This window comes from Neoarius graeffei, chromosome 7 (genome assembly GCF_027579695.1).
Source record: "Neoarius graeffei isolate fNeoGra1 chromosome 7, fNeoGra1.pri, whole genome shotgun sequence".
Taxonomy (NCBI): domain Eukaryota; kingdom Metazoa; phylum Chordata; class Actinopteri; order Siluriformes; family Ariidae; genus Neoarius; species Neoarius graeffei.
The window spans coordinates 23,205,780-23,230,228 of NC_083575.1; the positions used below are offsets into that span (position 1 = coordinate 23,205,780).

General features: G+C 40.4%; 1 protein-coding gene across 1 annotated transcript; it reads right to left on the reverse strand.

Annotated features, from left to right (window-relative positions):
- Positions 1 to 10,884: 10,884 nt before the first annotated feature.
- On the reverse strand, positions 10,885 to 23,819 carry bmp5 (bone morphogenetic protein 5). The gene is made up of 7 exons (XM_060924611.1): positions 22,951 to 23,819; positions 17,550 to 17,742; positions 15,168 to 15,316; positions 13,538 to 13,735; positions 13,194 to 13,270; positions 12,953 to 13,063; positions 10,885 to 11,509 (listed from the first exon to the last, which is right to left on the reverse strand). The coding sequence occupies exons 1-7, from the start codon at positions 23,498 to 23,500 to the stop codon at positions 11,360 to 11,362; spliced, it is 1,428 nt and encodes a 475-aa protein (XP_060780594.1). The 5' UTR covers positions 23,501 to 23,819; the 3' UTR covers positions 10,885 to 11,359.
- Positions 23,820 to 24,449: the final 630 nt, after the last annotated feature.

The following is a 24,449-nucleotide window of genomic DNA, read 5'->3' on the forward strand; positions in this document are numbered from 1 at the left end:
ATAACAAAGTCACCATTTTTATTTTCTCTGCTCAGGGTATATGAGCGGATAGCCTCGTGAGAGTAGCCAATCGGAGCATCCGATTGCTCATATCCAGTGAATGTGGATATAATAAAACTTGATTGTCTATATAGTTTATAAAGTATCTACTTAACATTTTTAAATTACTTGACTTTAGTCAAGACTTTGGTTTGACCTGCTGGGTTACTGATTGTTTATAGAAATTGACTAAATTGGTTACGATGTCAGGTCAGAAAGATGGTAAAATATTTTGTGAACCTTCATAAGTATTAAAAGACCCCAGTTTGTATAAGCCTTCAGTAAATGTTGACGATGGAAACTGAATGGAAAGTCCCTTCTAAGCTCAAGTATGTAAAGAAACATGTGAGTATGGCACAAAAAGGTAAACAATGCTGAAAACCTCTTTCAAATGGGATGTGAGGTATTTTCTGTCTGCCTACCTTCTTGAATAGACCCTTGTTTTTGTATTCAATGTGCATTGCAAATTAGACATTGACATAAGGTCTGTTTTATTTAAAGAAGGAACAAAAGAGTAAACTGTAATGGAACACAGTCTTGAGAGATTACTTCAAAATACCTTCACGCTCAGTAATCTGCTTTATGCCATGGCGTAAAGTGCGTCTGTAATGCAGTTTGAACAAGGTTGAGGATATGGGGTCTTTCCCCATTTTCATAGAAATATGTGCGGTCCGTGAAGGCTACACACACACACACACACACACACACACACACAAAATATAAAAAAAAAGGGGAGATGTCAATGACATCTAGTTTTCAGTGTCTGTGTTTTTGTTTGGTGTTCTTTGCTTCATCTTGTCCCATTTTGCATGCAATATGTGCCCCAGATGGTTGGATCTATTCACAGGATTCTGAGTGAACAACAGTGAAAGGCTATACAGCTCACCCTCGGCACACAAATAGGAATAACCATATGTGGAAAGACGAATAAGACAAACTGCAAAACATTTTGATTAGATAAAGTTTCAGCAGCTTTATGGACTGACTGTAAGCTGAAACTAGAAAAATAAACTATCACACCAAGCCAAGCAAAAAAAAAAAGTGGGGCAGAAGAGAGGGGGATACAAATAAATAGATGCAGTTTAACGTGGTGACGAGTAGAATTTCATCAATGGAGATGGCAATAGTCAAGTCAAGTGAGATTTTAGCAGATGAAGAAACCAAAATGATTCAGAAGTTACAGATCTTAATGAAAAGAACAGGAATCATGCTTTGTGAATAATGTAGATAGAAAAAAAATGGAGTTAATTGATTATGTACAGGGTGGCACGGTGGTGTAGTGGTTAGCGCTGTCACCTCACAGCAAGAAGGTCTGGGTTCGAGCCCCGTGGCCAGCGAGGGCCTTTCTGTGCGGAGTTTGCATGTTCTCCGCGTGGGTTTCCTCCGGGTGCTCCGGTTTCCCCCACAGTCCAAAGACATGCAGGTTAGGTTAACTGGTGACTCTAAATTGAGCGTAGGTGTGAGTGTGAATGGTTGTCTGTGTCTATGTGTCAGCCCTGTGATGACCTGGCGACTTGTCCAGGGTGTACCCCGCCTTTCGCCCGTAGTCAGCTGGGATAGGCTCCAGCTTGCCTGCGACCCTGTAGAACAGGATAAAGCGGCTAGAGATAATGAGATGATTATGTACATTTAACTGCCTATAGTAAGTATGAAAGGGTGTAAGCTGTTTGTAGGAGTTCATGGCCTCATTGTGAGCCTTTTAGTTTTTATAGTCACAATGTGGTAACACAGAAAAAAGAGAAGTTTTGGCAACTGACACAGTATAATATACATACGAACTTGAAGGACGTCAAGTTCATAAAGCACAAAGAGCAGAAACAGGGCCTCAATTCAAGGTAAAACCATGATTTACAGGAGCGCATAGCTGACATTTGTAATCTAGTGGGCAATGTCCCTTGGCGTTATGGCTTAGGAAACCTCAAATCAAAATACTACTTCACATTTATGTTCCTGGGAAGTTTAATAGCTGTTTAGAAAAGATGCCATTTGAGCTTGAGTGTGATGGAAAGAAGATGAAATGAGCATCAGACCATCTCTGAGTCACACTAGAGTTTCCCTAGTTGGACATGTGTTGTATAGCATATCGCATGGTACGTTAATTCATGTTCAGAACGGTTACCATTCCCACATACTCGTTCTAGCAACCACATAGCTTACTCCCCTCTGGCAGAAAATCTCATAAAATAGGAGCCCATTCATCTGGCCAGAAAGGAAGACATTTTCCAGAACTGGAAAGAATCCCACAATATTAAACAGTAGATGGAATTGTGAAGTGGCAGCAGTAATCATGCAGGGCAGTGGGCCACAAGAATGCAAATCATCTGCATTGCTGTAAGTTAAAGTTAGCAGGTGGCCTTCTCGAGTCATCCTATGTCAACACTTGTTTTTAAATACAGCCTGCCTAACATCTGGTTGGCTGCACGGCTGCTTTTAATTAAGTGTAATCGACTCATTCAACTTTGACAATGTGAAGTAGAAACACAGATTAATGGCAAGGATATCTCAGATATTCCTGTATTTTGATTGGGTCAATATATTGATGGTGTAGACGTACATAGTTGTGGTCAGAAGTTTACATACACTCCATCATGGACAATGCATTGGCAATATTTGGCTTTCTATGATTGCTTTGAACAGTTCTTTTTCTGGGGCAAAATGATTTGCACAACAAACGTCTTCAATAGAAAGAAAAAAAACAAGAATTTCATGCATGAGTTAATTTATTTTGGGTTTTCTGAAAACAAAATTATACACTACCGTTCAAAAGTTTGGGGTCACCCAGACAATTTTGTGTTTTCCATGAAAAGTCACCCTTTTATTTACCACCATAAGTAGTAAAATGAATAGAAAATATAGTCAAGACATTTTTCTGGCCATTTTGAGCATTTAATCGACCCCACAAATGTGATGCTCCAGAAACTCAATCTGCTCAAAGGAAGGTCAGTTTTATAGCTTCTCTAAAGAGCTAAACTGTTTTCAGCTGTGCTAACATGATTGTACAAGGGTTTTCTAATCATCCATTAGCCTTCTGAGGCAATGAGCAAACACATTGTACCATTAGAACACTGGAGTGAGAGTTGCTGGAAATGGGCCTCTATACACCTATGGAGATATTGCACCAAAAACCAGACATTTGCAGCTAGAATAGTCATTTACCACATTAGCAATGTATAGAGTGGATTTCTGATTAGTTTAAAGTGATCTTCATTGAAAAGAACAGTGCTTTTCTTTCAAAAATAAGGAAATTTCAAAGTGACCCCAAACTTTTGAACGGTAGTGTACATGCAGTGTCTTGCAAAAGTATTCATCCCCCTTGGTGTTTGCCCTGTTTATTCGCATTACAAGCTGGAATTAAAATGAATTTTTTGGGGGGTTAGCACCATTTGATTTACACAACATGCCTACCACTTTAAAGGTGCAAGTTGTTTATTTATTGTGACACAAACAATAATTAAGATGAAAAAACAGAAATCTGGAGTGTGCATAGGTATTCCCCCCCCCCCCAAAAAAAAAAGTCAATACTTTGTAGAGCCACCTTTTGGTGCAATTACAACTGCAAGTCTCTTGGGGTATGTCTCTATTAGCTTAGCACATCTAGCCACTGGGATTGTTGCCCATTCCTCAAGGCAAAACTGCTCCAACTCCTTCAAGTTAGATGGGTTGTGTTGGTGGACAGCAATCTTCAAGTTATGCCACAGATTCTCAATTGGATTGAGGTCTGGGCTTTGACTAGGCCATTCCAAGACATTTAAAGGTTTCCCTTTAAACCACTCCAGTGTAGCTTTAGTAGTATGTTTAGGGTCACTGTCCTGTTGGAACGTAAACCTGTTGAGTCTCAAACCTCTGGCTGACTCAAACAGGTTTTCCTCCAGAACTGACCTGCATTTAGCACCCTCCATCTTTCCTTCAATCCTGACCAGCTTTTCTGTCCCTGCAGATGAAAAATATCCCCACAGCATGATGCTGCCACTACCATGCTTCACTATAGGAATGGTGTTCTCAGGGTGTTGGGTTTGTGCCACACATGGCATTTCCCATGATGGCCAAAAAAGATAAATTTTAGTCTCATTTGACCAGAGAATCTTCTTCCATTTGTTTGGGGAGTCTGCCACATTTTGGCAGCTACTAATTCATTCACCGGAAGTAAAAGCACAAGCAAAAGTCACGTGACTGAATACAACCTATATTCTATTCCAGGTTAACCACTCGCAAAGAATGACCAGAAAAAAAAATTTGCAAGATCATGGCCGCACACTGTGACTGTATGGCAGGCCTTGGAGAGAGCTGTTCTCACCACGGGCGATTGCTCTAAGACAACGAGGGAGGCTCAGCCTCCTCTAAAAATGCCCTTATAACTTTAATGTGAGCGTGAGTTTCTCCCCCTCGTGACAGCGCGATGCAGCGCAGCCTCAGTGGGATTCAATGGCATTGGGAGCTCTGCGCTTTCAATCTCAAAATGCAAGACGATTATTGGACAAATACTGCGAAAATGCCCGCCTACGGACTCCCACGGACTCCCAGCCTCAGTGGGCTTCAGTGGCATTTGGGAGCTCCGTGCTTTTCAATCTCAAAATGCAAGACGGTTATTGGACAAATACTGTGAAAACGCCCGCCCACGGACTCCAAGCCTCACATGGGAGGGACATGGCAGTTTCCACGAGGAGACTGGTGATTGGTGAAAGCGGCCGGATATTTTCTTTGATTGACAGCTCGTTTCAACTATAGACAGGCAGCGGTACAGTGTTGCCAGATTGGGGGTTTCCCGCTCAATTGAGCGGTTTTAAGTGCATATTGGCGGGTTTTGAACATATTTTGGGCTGGATAACGTCAGCAGTATCTGGCAACATCAGTTCAGTCCCATGCAGATTCGCAAGTGCTGTATTGTAAGAGATCAGCTTACATTTCGATTTCATTCATTACATACGGTTTCTACCAGCTTCTTTAGTTTGTATATATTTTCATTGTAAATAAAGTGTAAATATAGTGTTGTCAAGTTTGCTATCTTAGTTCCAGAAATTTCGTTTATTTGAGTGACTGAACTTGAACTTGAGGGGGCTAGTCAGCTAGCAAGAAAGCTGCGCACGGATGCCAAGCATTGCTGATTTAATTTTGGCGAAGCCATTTGCCAGTCTTCCTTTCGAGGAAAAAATTAAAATTAAAGAGCAGGGTAGACCAACGCCTCAAATTGACTTGGTGAAAAAGGTGGGGAATAATACTCGTTCCTTTCAGCTCTCCTGGTATGAGAAAGTGAATTGGCTAACAGCAAGTGACCCACATCAACAACAGTAAATAGGCTACTTTAGTAATATGTCATGGATGGACCAAAAATATAGAATCTATTTAAAATGTTTATGCTGAGTATATTATACTGGAATATATATTTTTCTGGATATGAATTAAACACAGCTACAATTTGGAAAACATTTTTAAACAAAAACACAGCCAAGAACATTTCACACTAAAGACCTGGATTAAAAGTGAAGGGTTATCAAAATTGTCAATAAAACATTGCTCAGTCAAAATAAGTAAAATATAGGGAAAGTGTCATTGAATGAAATGTGTGGCACCCAGCTCTACTGCTGAGGTTCCTGACAAAGAGCTGCTTTCAATAATGATCAATTTTTAAACAACATGCCACAATTTTAAAATATAAAATGTGAAAATATACCCCCCCTCCCCCCAACACCACCATCATGTATATTGGACAGTAGGCTAATGGGCCAAAAGAACCTGTTATTTCACAGTTTGTGACGCTGCCAACAATCAGCCAGATCAGAGGCAAGAGTATGGGCAAAATTGATGTGTTTTTTCTTTTAAAATCTGGAAATATCGTAACCGACCAGCCTCCCCTGTTTGAAAGACTACCAGCCGCCACTGGTTCTCACAGAGCATTGTTGTTGTGGGCTCAAAGTTGGAGTGAAAGAAAGGGATTCACTGACAGTTACAGATAAAAAGGCATACTGGGTTCTTCCTACTGCTTTGAAGAAAAAAATCTCCTACTCCCAGATCAGAGATATTTCCTTTCTAAAGAAATGCCCAAGTCATGTTCCTCAGCCACAATCAGTAGTTCAAGACAAAGTTCCAGGGAGACGGTAATACCTTTTATCTTCTCTGTTTGAACAACTAAAAATGGTGCAAAAATAAACCATATTTAAGACAGATTAAGCCGCGCTTTCAGGAAAGACAGTGTCTGGTTGCACCCCTGGAGAAATTATCATGTGATGCATGATGTCATGTGCAAGGGGTCTATATATTTGGGGTCACTGTCCTGTTGAAACACCCAATTGTGTCCAAGTTTCAACCTGTCTAGCTGATGGTCTGAGGTTGTGCTGAAGAGTAGTTGTCCATTATTCCATCATTTTGTGCAATGCACCAGTCTCACTGGCAGCAAAACAGCCCCAGAGCATGGTGCTACCACTACCATGCTTAACAGTTGTTACAGTTTTCCTCTGTACCTCTGGACATTGTGGTGAAACAACTCAATTCTTGTCTCATCTGACCATCAAGGTTTCCTCCAGAAGGCTTTTTCCTTTGTCCATGTGGTTAGCGGCAAACTTTAGTCAAGTTTGAAGGTGTTTATTTTGGAGCAGGGGCTTCTTTGTTGGATGGCAGCCTCTCAGTCCATGACAAATATAAAACTCGTTTAATGGTAACAATGGTGTTCCAGCAGCTTCCAGTTCATGACAGCCTGTGCCTTGATGGTTCCTGGGTTGTTCCTGACCATCCAAACCAATTGAAGGTGACAGTTTGGGTCTTCTTCCTGACCTTGGCACAGTGGCTACACCTCCCAATAACTTGTACTAATATACAGTATTATACAATACAGGTAGTCGTCGACTTATGACCTATGCAACTTACGACCGATCGACTTTACGACCGTCTGGTTATGACTGGCAAGTGTTTCCCAGCTGAGCTAGCTGAGCGTACGACAGTTTCCGCCCCAGCTCCTGGCAGCACCCAGCATCCAGCCTTTCGCCGCGTACAACAGTTTCCGCCCCAGCTCCTGGTTTATGAAACAAGCAAATCCTCCCACCAGCCCGAGCGCTGCAACAGCTGATGATGACATAGACAACCCACAGCCAAACACCAGTGATGCCAGCGGTCACTAAGTTTTGTATTTTGCTATGTTTTACATTTGTATTTTGGTATGTTTCAAACTAAAATGTTTTCTATTTTTCACACCTGTATTTCGTATTTTTTGTTTTGCACATATTAAACGAATTGTACTGTACGCAGTGTAGTATGCAGTGTTTGACTTAAACCAAATAATGAGCCAAGGTAATGAAATAAGAAAATGTTGATAAAATAAGACTTTAAGATGATTACAATATCATTACACATCACAATATACTTACGTTCATTTAACATAGGCCGACTTACAACCAGATCGGTTTACGACCGGTCAGTCGTAACCAAACGCAGTCGTAAGTCGACGACTACCTGTAGTTTGAACTGATCATCTTGGAATCTGCAGCCTAGAAATGGCTCTAAGTGACGTTTCTCTTTCTCAGGTCTGCACTGAGCTCCTTGGATAATGGTGTTGTACTGTGTGTTGGTCAATCCAACAAATGCTGTCAAACAAACCCTTTTTATGTTGGCACACAAGCTGTAGTCAATCATAACCACTAACAGGAAGTTAAGAGGCCTTGGCCAGTTAAAATATTTTTGGAGCTTTCAGCACTATTGAATTAATAATTGACGTGGGTCTATGGATATCTTTTACTCTATATGCATAAGTTTGACCCCGTGTTGATTTCATAAAACCAAAAAAAAAAAAAATTAAAAGGTGTGCACCAAAGTTCTTGTTTGTTTTTCTATTGAAGCTTAATGATGTACAATTATTTTTCCTCAGAAAAAGAACAGTTCAAAGAAATCATAGAAAGCCCAATATTGCCATAACATTCATGTCTGTGATGAGTGTACATAAACTTCTGACCACAACTGTATATTAAAATCTAATCTAATCTATTTGGTTTGAAGTAAAGCCAAGGCTCAAATAGAGATGTGGACACATACTCGCTAGATTTGAAGATAATTGGTATGGTGAGGGAATAATGCTGCATTTGAGTTAAATTAGAAAGTCTGAACTAGGAATTGCATCATTTTTAAGCTTGCAGTGTTCGAGCGACAAAATGGAATAAATCTTGGGCACCAGCAAGCTAGCCAGCTAATATTAGTGATCGTGAGTTAATGATGCATTTCAAGAGCACACTCTCTGGCCAGTATTATAGATTTATCCAACTAATGTGTCAGTGTTGATTGTTATAAAGTAAATACTACTATCAACTCATTTAAATAGTGAAGTGATATTTTATAGCATGAGCAGCTATGTTTGAGACATCATCATACGCTGAACTTGTGGTTTAGGAAACCTTACTGTTGGAGTCAGACTTCCAGTTTGAGGGGGGAAGTGTTCATTTGGGTTTCATTTTCAAGGTCACAAATGTATAAGCATTAGTTCAACCCAAAATAAGAAATTCGACTATATAATTGTTCATACCTTAATGATTGTAAAATATTTAAAACCCTCAGAATAAGCATCCATATGATTTTTGATACCAAAATTCATTTTTTTTCTTGTATTGCATTACAAAGAATCGTCATCATCCATCCATTATCTGTAGCCACTTATCCTGTCCTACAGGGTCACAGGAGCCTATCCCAGCTGACTATGGGCGAGAGGCAGGGTACACCCTGGACAAGTCTCCAGGTCATCGAAGGGCTAACACATAGAGACACACAACCATTCACACCTACGGTCAATTTCGAGCCACCAATTAGCCTAACCTGCATGCCTTTGGATGAAACCGGAGCAAACCCATGCGGACAACATGCAGACTCCACACAGAAAGGCCCTCGTTGGCCACTGGGCTCAAGCCCGGAACTTCTTGCTGTGAGGCGACAGTGCTAACCACTACACCACCGTACCACCCAGCATTCTTGTTTTAATTTCACTGAATGTATCTGAGCTGTTTGAGTGAAATATTGCTTAATTATTGGCTCTGTATCTCATCTCATCTCATTATCTCTAGCCGCTTTATCCTGTTCTACAGGGTCGCAGGCAAGTTGCAGCCTATCCCAGCTGACTACGGGCGAAAGGCGGGGTACACCCTGGACAAGTCGCCAGGTCATCACAGGGCTGACACATAGACACAGACAACCATTCACACTCACATTCACACCTACGGTCAATTTAGAGTCACCAGTTAACCTAACCTGCATGTCTTTGGACTGTGGGGGAAACCGGAGCACCCGGAGGAAACCCACGCGGACACGGGGAGAACATGCAAACTCCACACAGAAAGGCCCTCGCCGGCCACGGGGCTCAAACCTGGACCTTCTTGCTGTGAGGCGACAGCGCTAACCACTACACCACCGTGCCGCCCTGGCTCTGTATTAAAATCCTAAAATTGTAAGACAGAACACAAGTATAATTTATTGTTGTAGCATAATTACCTTAGCCAACTTTGTTGGAGGAGGTTATGTTTTCGCCTCCGACTGTTTATTTGCCTGTTCCCAACATAACTCAAAATAGTGAGCAGGTTTTAATGAAATTTCGAGGAAGGGTGAGCTATAGGGCAAGGAACAACTGATTAGATTTTGATGCAAATCCAGATATGTATGCAGATCCAGGATTTATTTATTTATTTATTCTGTTCCCAGGGGCGGCACGGTGGTGTAGTGGTTAGCGCTGTCGCCTCACAGCAAGAAGGTCCTGGGTTCGAGCCCCGGGGCCGGCAAGGGCCTTTCTGTGTGGAGTTTGCATGTTCTCCCCGTGTCCGCGTGGGTTTCCTCCGGGTGCTCCGGTTTCCCCCACAGTCCAAAGACATGCAGGTTAGGTTAACTGGTGACTCTAAATTGACCGTAGGTGTGAGTGTGAATGGTTGTCTATGTGTCAGCCCTGTGATGACCTGGCGACTTGTCCAGGGTGTACCCCGCCTTTCGCCCGTAGTCAGCTGGGATAGGCTCCAACTTGCCTGCGACCCTGTAGAAGGATAACGCGGCTAGAGATAATGAGATGAGATGAGATTCTGTTCCCAACATAACTCAAAAAGTAATGAACAAATTTTGATGAAATTTTGAGGCAAGGTGGGCCAAGGATCAATTGATTAGATTTTGATGCAAATTTGAATGTGGCTTGGCGGAGGTATGCACGTTACTGAGTGCCCTTTTAGTTCAGTATGATTTATTTGAGATTGTTATAGGCATATAGAAAGGTTTGATTCAAACAGTTTTGAAATGGTGTGTAAATTCAAACAGTTTCTTGTGCAGTTGACAAGAATTTCCTCCAAATGTTTGCTGATGACACCAAAACTGCATAGATTATAAAATTCAGTTGAACTTGTGTGTGTAGCAATATACATTACCACAAAGCAGCTTTACAGCAATCTGGATCTAAACCCTTGATGAGTGAGCTCAAGCAAGGAAAAATTCCCTGGGACAAACCTTGAAAGGAATCCGAGTTAAAAGGTAAACCATCCTCTTCTGGGTGATGTCGGATAGCTGGTTTTGGATGATGGTTTAACAGTCATACAGGTACAGATAGACAGCAATGAATGTGAGTTTTGATGTAAGCATAACATAAGACACTAGCTTGAAATATGTGGTAATGCAGTTTTTGGGACGTGCAAGCCATCTAAGTGAAATTATTTGTTCATGGGAGCACAAATACAATTTATAAGTGTATAAGACCTTGTATGGAAAAAGTTGCTACATGCTGTAAAGCTGATAATGCAGAATAAAGACAAAGGATGACTGAAGAGATCATGTAGAAAAAAAAAAAATTTCAATAGCATTTTTTGAAAACATTTTAATAACACATTAACATTGTCCTAATACAATAAATGAAATATTTTGCAAAAAATATATATATTATTCAAATTACTAATATAAATGCATGTAAAGTCTGAAAGGAATCAAAACTCCGGCATTTAAAATCACCAGAAATATTGTTCATTATCAAAGGGGAAATCATAGCTGCTGCTTACTTGACTGGCCTCAAACACGTTTTTAGTAAACAGCATTTATTATCTGCAAGTGGTAAATGTTCAATGAGTCTTCTATTATTTCAAAATAAAGCCAAATAAATAAGCACATTCATGAGCTAATATATACATAACACTGTACACCATTGTAAATCTCAAAACTATCGATCTGGTATGTCTTATTCCAGCAATATTATAGAAGTGGCAGGTTTAAAAAAATACTCTGGAGTCTCCAATTAAAACAAACTTGATGTATAAACCTCACTGACAGTGTGATGTATCGCAAACCAAGGGCTGAGGTGTCTTCAGAAAGCAAGCCCCAAAATATACGGACTTCAATGGCACCCACAAGACCTGACGACCATATTGCGGTATTTTTTCAGAATTACGTTTGAGCTGTCATCAAAGTATAGCACAGATATTGCGTTCAGCTTGGTTGGTGCACAACAAGGCTTTGGCACATTATCAGGAAACATGAGGTGGACCTGAATGGAAGGTCAAGAAAATTAATTCAGTTTTTGCAGAAACATTACTAAATAGAAATGACATGTCACTGATATCAGGCTTAACTGTGTAATTAGGACACATGCTACATTCTGTATAGTATATATGACCTTATCCTATCCACATTCACTGGATATGAGCAATCCCAACTCTGATTGGCTACTCAACTAGGCTATCAGCTCATATACCGTGAGTAGAGAAAAACAAAATGGTGGAGCGCATCAAGTCAGATATATCACTTTGATATCAAGTATTTAAAAGAAACAAAAATAGCTAAAAGAATATTTTTTTTTCTCCCCCAATATCTCCTGTTCCACACTCCAGCCCAGGTGGTGGCGGTAATGCACCTTTTAAGTTGGTTTGCCAACTGCCAAAAAAAACCCAGAAGAAGAAGAAAATGGCAGCGCGCTACTGAACCAACTGAGGACGAAATAAAAACTCTACTCGAAAACTAGCCTGGGCCCGCCCATCCTAAGCGTGACGCAACACGAGGGCCTGTTGCGAGCTTAGTCTGGCTAGGCAAGCTATCTCCAACTCTTCCAAGCTCCCGAAAAATCGGGAACCAATCAACTTTGAGCATCTCCAACGGCCCTGGGTAGAGGCATGTTCAAGGCACTGACGTAGTAGAACTGCGACCGGAAGCCATAGATTGTTTACAGAATCTATGCCGGAAGCGCTTCATTCACGCTTCCGCATCTATTACGCATAGATGCTGTATTGAAAGCATTCAACGGGAAGTTCTCATTGAAAACGGAGCAAAGAGCAGCCCTGGAGGTATTTATTGAAAGGAAGGACGTTTTCGCCTTGCTCCCGACCGGCTTCGGTAAGAGTTTAATCTACCAGTTAGCCCCGTCGCGTCGCATACGTCAGAGGAAAGAGTGATGTGATTGGTTTAAGCTTCGTCACAGCCTTTTCTGGCTTCAACCAGTAGCAAACTGAGGCATTTCAGGGAGGCGGGTCAACCACGGGCTCTGGGAAACGGTTGGGCTTAATTTCTTGGCCAGACCAATAGCTCGGAGAGCTTTGAAGTCGTGTTAGCCAGGCTACTCGAAAACAAAACCCCAAAAATACAAAAAAAGCAGCAAAATATGGAATGAAAGTATTTGATGGTAAGGCTGTATCTTTTTTTTCAAAAATTATTATAGCATTTTTCACAAATTGCTAGTCATTTCGCCAGTTTGTTTACATTCTAAGCGGAAATGATCTTGTCGGATATTTTGTACAAAGTTTTTATTTACTGAATTTGCAAAAAAATCAAAATAAAAATGCTCTGTTTCTCAAAATCCAGTGAATGTGGATCGAATGAAAGTTATTCCACTCAATCTCGTCGTACATAGCTTATAGCCAACTCGGCGCTATTTGCCTTATCAGCTATCAGCTCATGTACGACTCGATTTCGTGGAATAACTGTTAATTATACTGACCAGAGTTTGCACAATCGCATGATTTGTTGCATTCATATGTGCATTGAGGGGGAATGAGCATTCTCCATCACAGTAAAATGCTGCATAGCCCTCGGGTGCAATTATCCAGTCCTTGAAAAAGAGGCAGAATGGCAGAGTGAGAACATAACATGCTACCTTAAGAAAAAGAAAAAAATCACTGATAATCATAGAATATTCCAAATTTCTGTTCATCTCCGTTTCTCTGATGCATGTCCCCTACCTGCCATCCTAATTCACGGAAGCTGACATAAAGCTCATGCTTCTTGCAGGCCTGCTTCTGTTCACTGATGTTTTGATCTAGATAAACGCAACCAAAACCCACCATCAGTGTTCAAACGCTAGCATAGTCATTTACTGTTGTTTAGTCTACTCCTGCACGGGTGGGCTCAGTGGCCAACCCTTATGAGCACTTCGTCTCTAGAAGGTGTTCTCCCACCCCCAAAAGAAAATGACATTAGGCAAGAACTATCCTAGTTACCTAAGCATTTACAGAAGTGTGTGAAGTTTAATCCATATTCAAAGTAGATCGTATTGCCTAGATGCATGTTTCCTATTATATCATACCTCCAATCCTGGAAGCCTGTGAGGTTTTTGGTTGACTTCTGCCTTTGTTTCTGCTAGGATTCTTTCTCTTCCCTCCTGTAGCCCTTACAGAGCGCAGCAACACTTCGCTGGCTTTGAAAAATGCCACAAGAAAAGGCTGCTTGGACTGCGGCCCACTCCTGCCAATGATCCCAGCGGATTTCATGTTGATGCTTCGACCTACAGTATAAATTGAACAGATGAACATGTTTAAAATAGCTTTTTCCGCAGCATAGATATGGTTAACATGCTGACCAACAGTAAGCATATATTTTATTTATACTTCAATAACCGTCTGTAGATGGACGTATTTATGCAACTTAATTTGGCTACAAACATAAATAAGCTGTGTTAGATTTATGGTAAACAATGGCTTTGTGCCATGCACCATTTAAGCCAGGAGCAAGATACAAGCACTCAATAGGAAACAAACATGGTTTGGTGAACATGTGAAAAATGATTGACAATGTCAAACAAAAGACACAAACAATCTGAGTAGGTTCGGAGAGTTCACTGAGAATACTATTTTTATCTATATGCGCTTAATGTAACTTATTTTTGTTTGACGGAAAATATGCTACCATGCAGTTCACATTAATTAAGGACTGAATAATCCAATTTAATCAAGAAATTCACAACAGACAGCATTACTTGACGTAAACTAACCCAGTGTAATCTCAAATTCCGGTACTGTAAAGAAAAAAAAAACCTTGAAACTCTTAACTTATTATTCCGTAGTAGACAAATCAAATCCATAAGCTAACCCATGTGGAAAGACCCTTATTTTGGTTGCTTGGAAGCTGACTGGGTTTAAAAGTGGTCATTAATGTAAGAATTTGTACAAGCAGGTTAAAGAAATATGAGCACATGAGTATCATCTACTCCGAACAATGTTTCTTATGTAGCATGCTGTGTTTGTGCCCTCAAAAAAGTCAGCAAGTCTTTGGCCGACATTTCAGCTACGAGCCAAATTTGCTTCTTTCCTCACACGAGTGTCTCTTGAGATGTTTAACCATGAGCTGACTGTGTGTAGTAAGCAAGAGTGTTGTATTATGGCTTTGCACCAAGCTTTATTTTCGTCAATGTTTCCACAAACCTTGTGATTCTGAAATAAAAAAAGGAAAAAAATCACCATCTGGGCACGCTAATTAACCTGCCCCATTAAAAAACAGTTCTAGTATCAGCCAGGTTGTGTCTTGGTCGATGTGTGTGGTGCAGCAGGCGGTGTGAATCTGAACTGTCCAATATAGATACAGTATGGAGGTGCGTCACACAAGTTTAAACATGGCTACATACCAAACGAAGACTGTTTTGCTATAGCTAATATACAGCAGGGTTTTTCTTTTGTTTTTCTGCTTGTTGAACCTACTAACCCATAAATGATGAATAGTCCAGACATAAAATCTTCTTATCCCAGGAGCCTGAGGTAGAGAATTTTTTTCCCACCCATAATGAGAATTTTTAAAAAAAGTTTCATTCTAGATGCATGAGTACATATAACGAGTACTGAATTTCAGTGCCACTAGGCACGGACAATCGAATTTGATCACTTTTACAGTGCATCCGTTATTTCTTAGATCGGCTACAAATAACATCCGTGTCACTTCCTTACCGTCCATGGTCTCTACACAGAGCTGAAGGCCCATGTTCTGCTGTGGGTTAAGCACCCAGTGGTTACTGGTGGCTGTGATGTCGAACACCAGCCATCCTCCATCCGAGGCACGGATTTTCTTCGAATCAAGCAAAAAAGTCTCTGCATCCCTAAATAACAAATTCAGAGTACAGCTGTGAGAATAGCTCTTCTAAATTGTGGTCATAAGCGGCTTGCATGATCCAATAACCACTTCCAAATGCAAGCTTCAATATGAATCTTTTTTCCAGACATTCCTTTGTCATCTTGGCATCAATATCATGCACCAGCAATTCCATTTAACCTAATTGTCTGATGTTCCAAAACAGTCTGTGGGCCACACACCATGAGAAGACAAGTCACAAAACAAAGCTGATCAGAGACAGTAACAGGCCCTGACATGCCACACACACACTTCTAATCATACCACAAACAGTTCTTTGTAGACTTTGCTCTTCTTTGACCGTCCTTTACTTTTTTTTTTTTACCTTTAACATAAACATCCGAATCCAAAAGGTTTGGTTATACTAAAGTTATTTTCCCCACATGATCCCTTTATCTTTTATCTTAATCCAGTTTTTAACACATTTTTAAAGAGCAACCACAGAGCACTCTTATTGTTGGCATTACTTCAGTTCAGATGTTAAGAACTGGGTGCTGAATTGTGAAAATCCATTTATCAAAAGCAAAATCATCCTAAAGACTAATGCAGTGAGCATTACGATTGCTCATAAAAGCTGAACAGACTAGCAGTAGTCCTTTGATGGCCATGGCTGCTTTAAACCACCTTATCAGAATCCCAGGAGATGCATACAGTACCTCTCCATTGATAGGCATAGGCTGTGTCTATGGTCTGGCCTTATATGACTTAAAAATGCGTAACAGCTTTCTTTTCCAGAGCATGATGACTGTAAATGTGACAGGTGGGTTAGTTGGCACTCTGTCTGGATGTGACACTTCTCTCTTGGAGGTCATTATTAAAAGCAGACAGCCTTGAAACGAGTCGTCTGACAAAGTGGTAGGGATATATCAAAAACGATAACCAAATGGGCCTCCGAGACTTATATATAGGGGAAACTTGCAAATGGCCTGTTAATGGAAACCTTTGATCTCTGGGTTTTATCAGAGAACATGGTGAGAGTGAGGCGGCGCAGGGTCCGAATGGAAGGCGAGCTAATAACACCATCTGCTTCATAACACATGCATGGTCTCCCTTTTGCCTAAAACAAAGAAACACAAAAAAAATCTACACAGCCAAAGAGTTTGGCGCAGGCCTTGAATGACCGTGAGCCGACAGATTAGATAAAGTACATAAGCACAGCTGCTTCTAACCCTCTTCTGAGTAGTGTTTCGGTATGGAACTGTCCTCCACTCGCCCATTAATTATGACTGTGTATTCTTCACTATCCTGCCATGCTTCAGCGTTTCAGCGAGTCCACAGTGAGACACTGTTTTTATAAAGCCTGTATAGCACAATACTAATCTTTTGTGTTCGAATCCATCTTCTATGACTTGTATAATTTGTGACCCATACAAAAAACATTATATACAATATATAGTCAACATATATTTTTGTAGCAGTGTATTAGGAAAGATTTTGCTTGTGAAATACAAACTGACATGACCTGCCACTCATTTAGAAATTTTTCAGCATTTAAAAAAAAAAATTGTAGCAATAGAAGCAAGGTAAACCGACTACAATAAATCGTTCTACTTGTGGGGGGAAAAAAAAGCAGATTCTATACATTGGGTACATTTTACAAGTAGTCAGAGTTCAAATTTTACCAAATGTATGAATTGCTTGCTTTTGTTCACCTCTTTTTTTTATGAATTTTCCGAGAAACAGTATATTAGCCGACACGTGTGGGCAAAGACAGGTCAGTATTTCAATGGTGACAAATTATGCTCTTAAAACTTCCTGAAACATGCTGTTTAATCACCACTAGAGAAGACTCCAGACAGACTCCAGGCACACACTAGCGTAAACAGGATGTGCTTTTATTTTCTGCCTGATTGCCTACCTAAAGTGTTTTACAGAGCAGCCATGGTCTTAAAAGACTAATGGAAAAAATGTAAGGCCGAATGGTTAGAAAATTTAGTCCAGACAGTGGTGTTGGATGACTGTGATGACCAGGGCTGGGAATATGAATGAAGGTTTGCATCCTGTTTCTTTCTCAAGAAGGAAATAAGAATGTTTTATGCCCTAAATCTAGTAGCAAGTTCCATAACCATGTCATCTGTGGCCCAGTAAGACAGAAAGCTTGACCCAGTCAAGTAAAATATTGTTAAATGCACTCTCAAGAAGTAGCACGTATATATGTGTGTGTGTGTGTGTGTGTGTGTGTGTGTGTGTTCTGTACACACCTGTTTTGATATTCCTTGGTCACCTGATATATGGAGACCTTTAGTGTGACGTTTTCATATCTCCCATGACTGCGATCTTTATAGATGCGAAACTCTGCTGCTGTTACAGCCTCCCCATCCGGAATTTGAGTTAGGTCAAAACGGAACTCTTTATAGTGTCTCCTCTGGTGGGAAAAATCCCTGTCTCTCTCCACTGCAAAACAGAGGAGCGGAAAAACGTTGGAAAAAACGGTACAGAACTCAAGATCAAGAGGTCTCTTCTGGAGGGGCAGGATATTGTCTCACACGTGATGTGTTAACAGATGCTTCCTTTAAATGGCCATCGTTCAAATTTCAAAATCTAAACATTTAGATGAAAGGAAAAAAAATCTCTAGTCCATTAAATTAGTCAAATAAGCAGGGGTAATGTTTTTATTAGTACTGGGCCTCTGCTGTGAGCTTTCAGTATTCTTTCAGCATGATGAACGATCTGGGGTGGGTTTCCCAAAAGCCTCTTAACGCTAAGAACCTTAACTAGGAGAGAGAGTGTTCATTATGATGCTCGCTCTACCATTTAAAGGAGAACTGAAGTCATTTTTAAACTTGCTTTATTTCTTAATTAACGTGTTATTCAATTACGTTTTCGGTTTTAGTAACCTTATATCGTGACTTGTATTGGCAACTATTTGCAATTAAATATTATACTTATCGGCCTATTCGGTTTTCAGCCATGTTGAATTTAGTTCGTTTGGTCCACGGCAGGCGTCGCTTATCCGCGCAATCTTCACCAGACTTGTGCGAGACTTCGAAACGTGAAGTGTCAGCCAGGTGTCAATGCCACCATTTTGAAAACTCTTTTCCAAACGAAATATTGCACAAAAAAACGAGTTTAAATGATGATTACTGCCGACTTTTTTCAAACTTTCCTGATTGTTATCAAAACAAACAAAACTTCCGGCTTGATTACGTCAGCGTTCGAAAGAGGGCGCGCGCGTCTTTTGACAACGTTGGCAGATGTTGGTCGCTGATTTCCGCTGTACATTTTACTTCCGTCCTACGACGTCTCGCACAGGTCTCAACGAATCTCATTTACGGCCATTGCTTTGACATATGGACTGATATATTACAGAGCGTATTTCAAACACTCATAACTTGCTACAGCAGTGACAAAATAGCTATCAAAAATGTATTCCTATATTTAAAATGAGATAAATAGAATTTTGATAATAAAAAATCTGCCTTCGGTTCTCCTTTAACGATGATCTTTGTGCTACGATGTTTTTGGGAAACCCACCACTAACCGTTAAGCAAAACAGGCCTTCACTAACAGGCCCTTCAGCATAGACAAGTCCATAAGATAGTGTTTGTTCTTTTCGACAGGCTGGCAATATCAACATATTTCACATATTTTACCTCACGTATGCTTACTTTTTAATTATGTTTAAAGTACACACACGTTCCATTGATGATAAGATGTTCCGACGCTGAAAAGATATTTAAAAACATGCCTCTGTTAAAGATTTAATGTTTTCCTAAACTCATAACACTAAAATGGTATAAAAGTACAGCCAGAGCTTTAGACACAACATCCCTGATTTATAGACTTTATCAATTTGGACCATTCCAAATATCTACAATCTAAACAACCAGATGTTTGTGTCTTAGTACACTACAGTCGTGGTTGCTATCACGCTTAAAAGCAGTGAAATCATCCATACAGCTATATACAAGGCCTAAAATAAGAGTGCAAAGTGATAACTAAGGAGACAGTATTGTTGCTCCATAGTGTCAGTGATATAACGCAGCACTCTTTCTCTGATAATTTATCTATAGTGAAAGTCTATGGCTACTTAACAGGAAGAGGTCAGAGGTCAGGCCCGAGTCATACCAGCTGCTCAGGCTCAACTTCAAGCCTGGCCTGCTAATTAAGAACAGAGTTCAGGGCCTGTCAGGACACAGACAGTACTGGTTTAATTCACAGGATTAATTTAAAGCCTAACTTTTTGGAACAGGATCTGTACTCTGAGCGGTGAACCTCTGAATCTTTGACATGATTCGAGCCCATATGTATTGTGTTGCATGTCCATTTTGTGACACATGTAGTGTTATTGATTTTTTTTTTTTAAAAAGCTGAGCTTCATTTTTACAGTACTGTTTGTTCACTGGAAAAAAAAAAGATGTAAAGAGGTTTAATCAAAATCATGAAAAATGTAGTGATATCCTGTCACAAAGTTTCCGTAGTATGTTTTATTAGGGAAGGCTCGGCTGCCAGAACTGCTCAGAAATGCCATATTTTATTCGCCGCCAAATATGTTTAATATTTCTAATAACTCCTTTTCAGAGGATATCAAAATTATAAATACAGTACTAAATAAACTGTTGGTAATACGTCAGTATAGTGTATTACGATGTTAAGAAATACAGCAGCTTTTAACTGCATACGCTGATTAAAAAAAAGTGTTGGTTCCGTCTCACTCTAAATCAGAAGACCTGTTCTTTCGAAGTGAACTGTGTCCATGGCATGCCCTCATGATTCTAAGTGAAAACATATGTAGTATAGTCATTGTGACGTCTTTCCCTGTGGGCTACCTAAACTGAAATGTTTCAGAAGGTCAGCCAGAAATTTAATCTGCTTTTTTTCCCCAGCTCATGTCAAAAACCTCTATTATTTTTGACAATTTAACAACTTTTTAGTACAGTAATTGACAAAAGCACAACACATGCTCCGAAAACTCAATTTCAGTAATTCAAGCTCTCATGACGCAATACCGTGAACTTATGTTCATAAATTATGGCACGAGAAACGGCAACCCTAGTAAATGTTTCGGTCTACCCTGTCCCCCCTTTAACAACAGGAAATAATTAAGCCAAATTATTCACAGGTCAAACATTCATTTGATAAGTCTGCAGGAGTTTCTGGGTGAGAGGGGTCATGGCTACTGAAGCATTACAGTCTTAATCATGCATATCGCTGTGACTCTTTCAAAACACGCAACATTCCAGAAACCAGGGCCTTAATAGCATGTATTCAACACAACACTTGAGCATGTCCGAGAGAATTTATTTAATGCTTCCTGCTTTCACCCCGCTGCACACCACACCACACCATACCATGTCTACGTATCCTACGTCGAACTGAATTATCTGATATAATAATACTCTTTAGAGGCCAGTGTCTTTCCCTTCTCTAACCTGTAATTGTCTCTGAGTTTCCAGAGACTATGCTGTTCTATTTCATATGGTTTATGGAGATTTAAATGGCATGCTACATATAGTTTAGCCTATACGTTGTAAATGAAAGGGTGTCAAAAATGTAAGAATAGATGCTGCTTTGACATAGCATTATGTTGCTTTTAGAGTACGGACTTATACATTTAGCACACTGTAATCAAGGTGATTTATAAAAGATGTTAAGGGATTTCAATTATTCATTATTTTAGTGTAATTCAAGTCATGTTCATATAATTATGATTCAAATTATCATGACCGTTAGTAGGTTTCACAGATTTAATAATGTGCATCAACAACATTAGGACTTGCTGCGTAATAATAATAATAATAATAATATAGTACATGATTTACTGTATATTTATCTTAAAACAATGCTAGGAGCAAAACACTGATCATCATCGACTATCTTTGTAACAGGGAGGGTTTTTTTTATTTTATTTTATTAATGATGGGTAGGAAATTTCACAAATGAAGAACAAGCAAATTAAGATATTGCATAAGCCAGTGATTCACAAAGTGGGGTCTGGGAAGCAAAGCTGGTGGGATATGTGATTTTATTTATTTATTTACTTACAGTGATGGAAATCACAAACCACCACGATCGAAAGCTATTATTTATTGTCGAATTTCAATAACATGAAAACAAGTCTGCCTACAAATAACGTCAAGTTGGACTTAATATGTTGTGTTGAAGGCAAGCTTTTTTTGGTCGGGGGGGAAGGAAGCTCTATGACACAAATAAATAACCACAATATTATTACATATTTGAACAGCTGGGTTATGTTTTAAAATAAATCTGTACTTGTGGGGGTAAACAGAATTTCTTACAGGTATCTCTAGTGGCAAGATTTATTTTTTTTCTTTTGAGAACCCCTGGAAAGTTTCTGAAAGTGCTCCACAGCTTCACCACAGTGAATACAGCCAAATTAAATCATATGCTAAAATAGTAGTACCAATAGTAAAGTATTGTGTGGCTGCTGCCCCCACCCCACCCCATCCCACCCCTCGCCCCTACAATCCACACATTTCCCCCCAAGGAAAATGTTATGCTACTAACGAAGGCCAAGACAGACTGTGAACAAAGTTCTATTTGTAAAGATAGGTGCTTTCTCGGTACATCTGGTCTCTGGTACATCTGGATATGTATTGTTTTCTACCGTGTTCACCCCAGGGAAATATCATGCATGGAATATTTTGATATGATTCAGCACAGACTTTAGTTTTACACTTTCAGTAGTACAAGGTATTCGGGCTAAGCACTATATATACGCACAGTACTGTGCAAAAGCCTTAGGCCCCCTACGTTTTGTTTGTTTGTTTTTCATCCAAACTTTGTTATAGATTTCTATTTTATGACTTCTACATTATTGAGTCAGTCCAAAAACATTTTAGCGTCCCAAATGTTCGCTTTCCAGCACAAAATTAAATGTTGCGGGGGGGGGGGGAGTTTGTATCCGAGCAGCATACATATATAAGAGGCCATTTTTCAGATTAAAAAAAGAAAACCTAATGAAGGCTGCCGGGTTTTGGTGCACAATTAAGACGCGAGTGTGACAGTCAACATGTCCACAAGAACCGTGACTGGTTCTGGAAGATGCTCAGTAAAACCTACAGCTCATTTCCTTATAATAAAACCGTGTCTCATACCAAATATCGACTGTTTCATTTATTATGGCTTACTGCTGTTTTTTGTTAAGCCATTTTTGTTCTCCAGCATTTCTTTACATGTTTGCACAGTACTGTATAAAAATGGTAGCTTGTTGATGCATTATATCACTGGATAAACAGACTAACAGCACTGCATTAAAAAAAAAAGCATGTCTAAGGTATTTACATGAAACACCGGGGTATTTAAATAATACTTCAGTGTCTTCGAGGAAGACGTGGGTGTACTGTATATGGAGGATGCAAGAAAACACGCGTCTACTCAATCAGTAGACCCAAGACATGTCTTTTAAGTGTATTTAATTAAATAAGACATGTCTAAGCCTTTTTTTTTTTTATTTACAGTGAGGTTCTAAGTGTGATGATGATGATGAGATTTTCTTTAGTGTTCTCAGACCCTTAAAAAGTTTGGCACTCAAACTTCAAAGAAGTTATGCGCTGCTCAGATCCATGCTCCAGGAACAGAACCTCTTTCCAGCCTCTCTGGATCAGCTTCCTCTGGTAAGGTAATGGACTGCATACCTACCCAGATTCACAAAGCTCATGACCATGTCGGCATCGTTGAGAAAGTTTGCGTCGTGTGAAGTCGCCAGAGGTGGACTCTGACTTGACAAGGCCGCGGGCGCACGGGAATATCCATACGGAGCGCTTTTACGCGAAGTTCCCACGGAGTTCATAGTGCCCGTGTTCTCCAGAAGTGCGTCCTCGTCCTCTGCTTCCTCGGTCGCCATGGCGTTGTACAGATCGAGCATGAAGAGAGGAGCCGAGGATGCCTGCTTAGCCGGAGAGAAAGGTTTCGGGCGATGGGGCAAACCCAGGATGGAGAGGATCTCCCTTTGGATTTCTCTGCGCTCGTGGTTCCTCAAGCGTCTGTAAATGAAGCTCGAGTGGACATGGTTGTCCCCTAAAGCGCACTGGCCGCTCTGGAAGAACAAGCAGCAGCCCAAGAAGCTCCACAGGAGCGCGCAGGCCGCAGCAGCGCCGTCGCAAAGCGTCAAGACCTTCATGATGCTCCTCAGTTCTTCACCACGCACCTCTCGAGCTGGCAATGAGCTCCATGACGGTGCGTGTACCATTCATAATACTCCAAAACCAATAAACAGCCTCGGAAAAACTGGTCCCTTTAAGAGTCTGAAAGGTCGCGGTGGGTTTCAGTATTAGTAGTTAGACTGAGTTCCAGCTGTGTGATGGCTCACATCACTCTGGATCTTCTTCTTTTCTTCTGAGCCTTTGATTTTTTTTTTTTTTTGCTTCCAACTCTTTCGATTCAGTGGTTCTGAAAAACTAGAAGACTAAAACTTACAGATTCCTCTTTCAGGGTTGTAAACTCAGAGATGACAAAACCGGGAGGAAACGCGCAGGACTGAGGAGTCGGTTTCCGCTGGAGCGCGAGAAGCGGAGACGTGTGTGTGTGTCTGTGTGGGAGAGAGGAAAAGAGTTCAGACTGACTAGTCCGTCCCACACACACACACACACACACAGGATTCGTGTTCACCTCTAGCGGTCGCACTGAAGTCTGGGTGACCACGCTTCAGCGTGAAATTAGAGCCGCTTGATATATGACACCCGCAGTAATCATGCAAAGGAGAAAAGCGGACGCGCAGGCGCTGTACTTCATGCACGCGCTCGTGCATGTGGACTTTGAAGAAGAAGAAGAACCTGTATTTGTCGCATGCAATACGGAAGCCGAGAGAGGCCCTTCATATAATCCTTTTTTTATTCACCTTGTTATCCCGAGATAACGACATAATTAATTCAGGATCTCGAGAAAACAACACAACTAATTCGAGATCTTGAGAAAACAAAACCGTTATTCCAAGATCTCGAGAAAATAAAACCGTTATTCCAAGATAACGACATAATTAATTCAGGATCTCAAGAAAACAACACAACTAATTCAAGATCTCGAGAAAGCAAAACCGTTATTCCGAGATAACGACATAATTAATTCAGGATCTCGAGAAAACAACACAACTAATTCGAGATCTCGAGAAAACAAAACCGTTATTCCGAGATCTCGAGAAA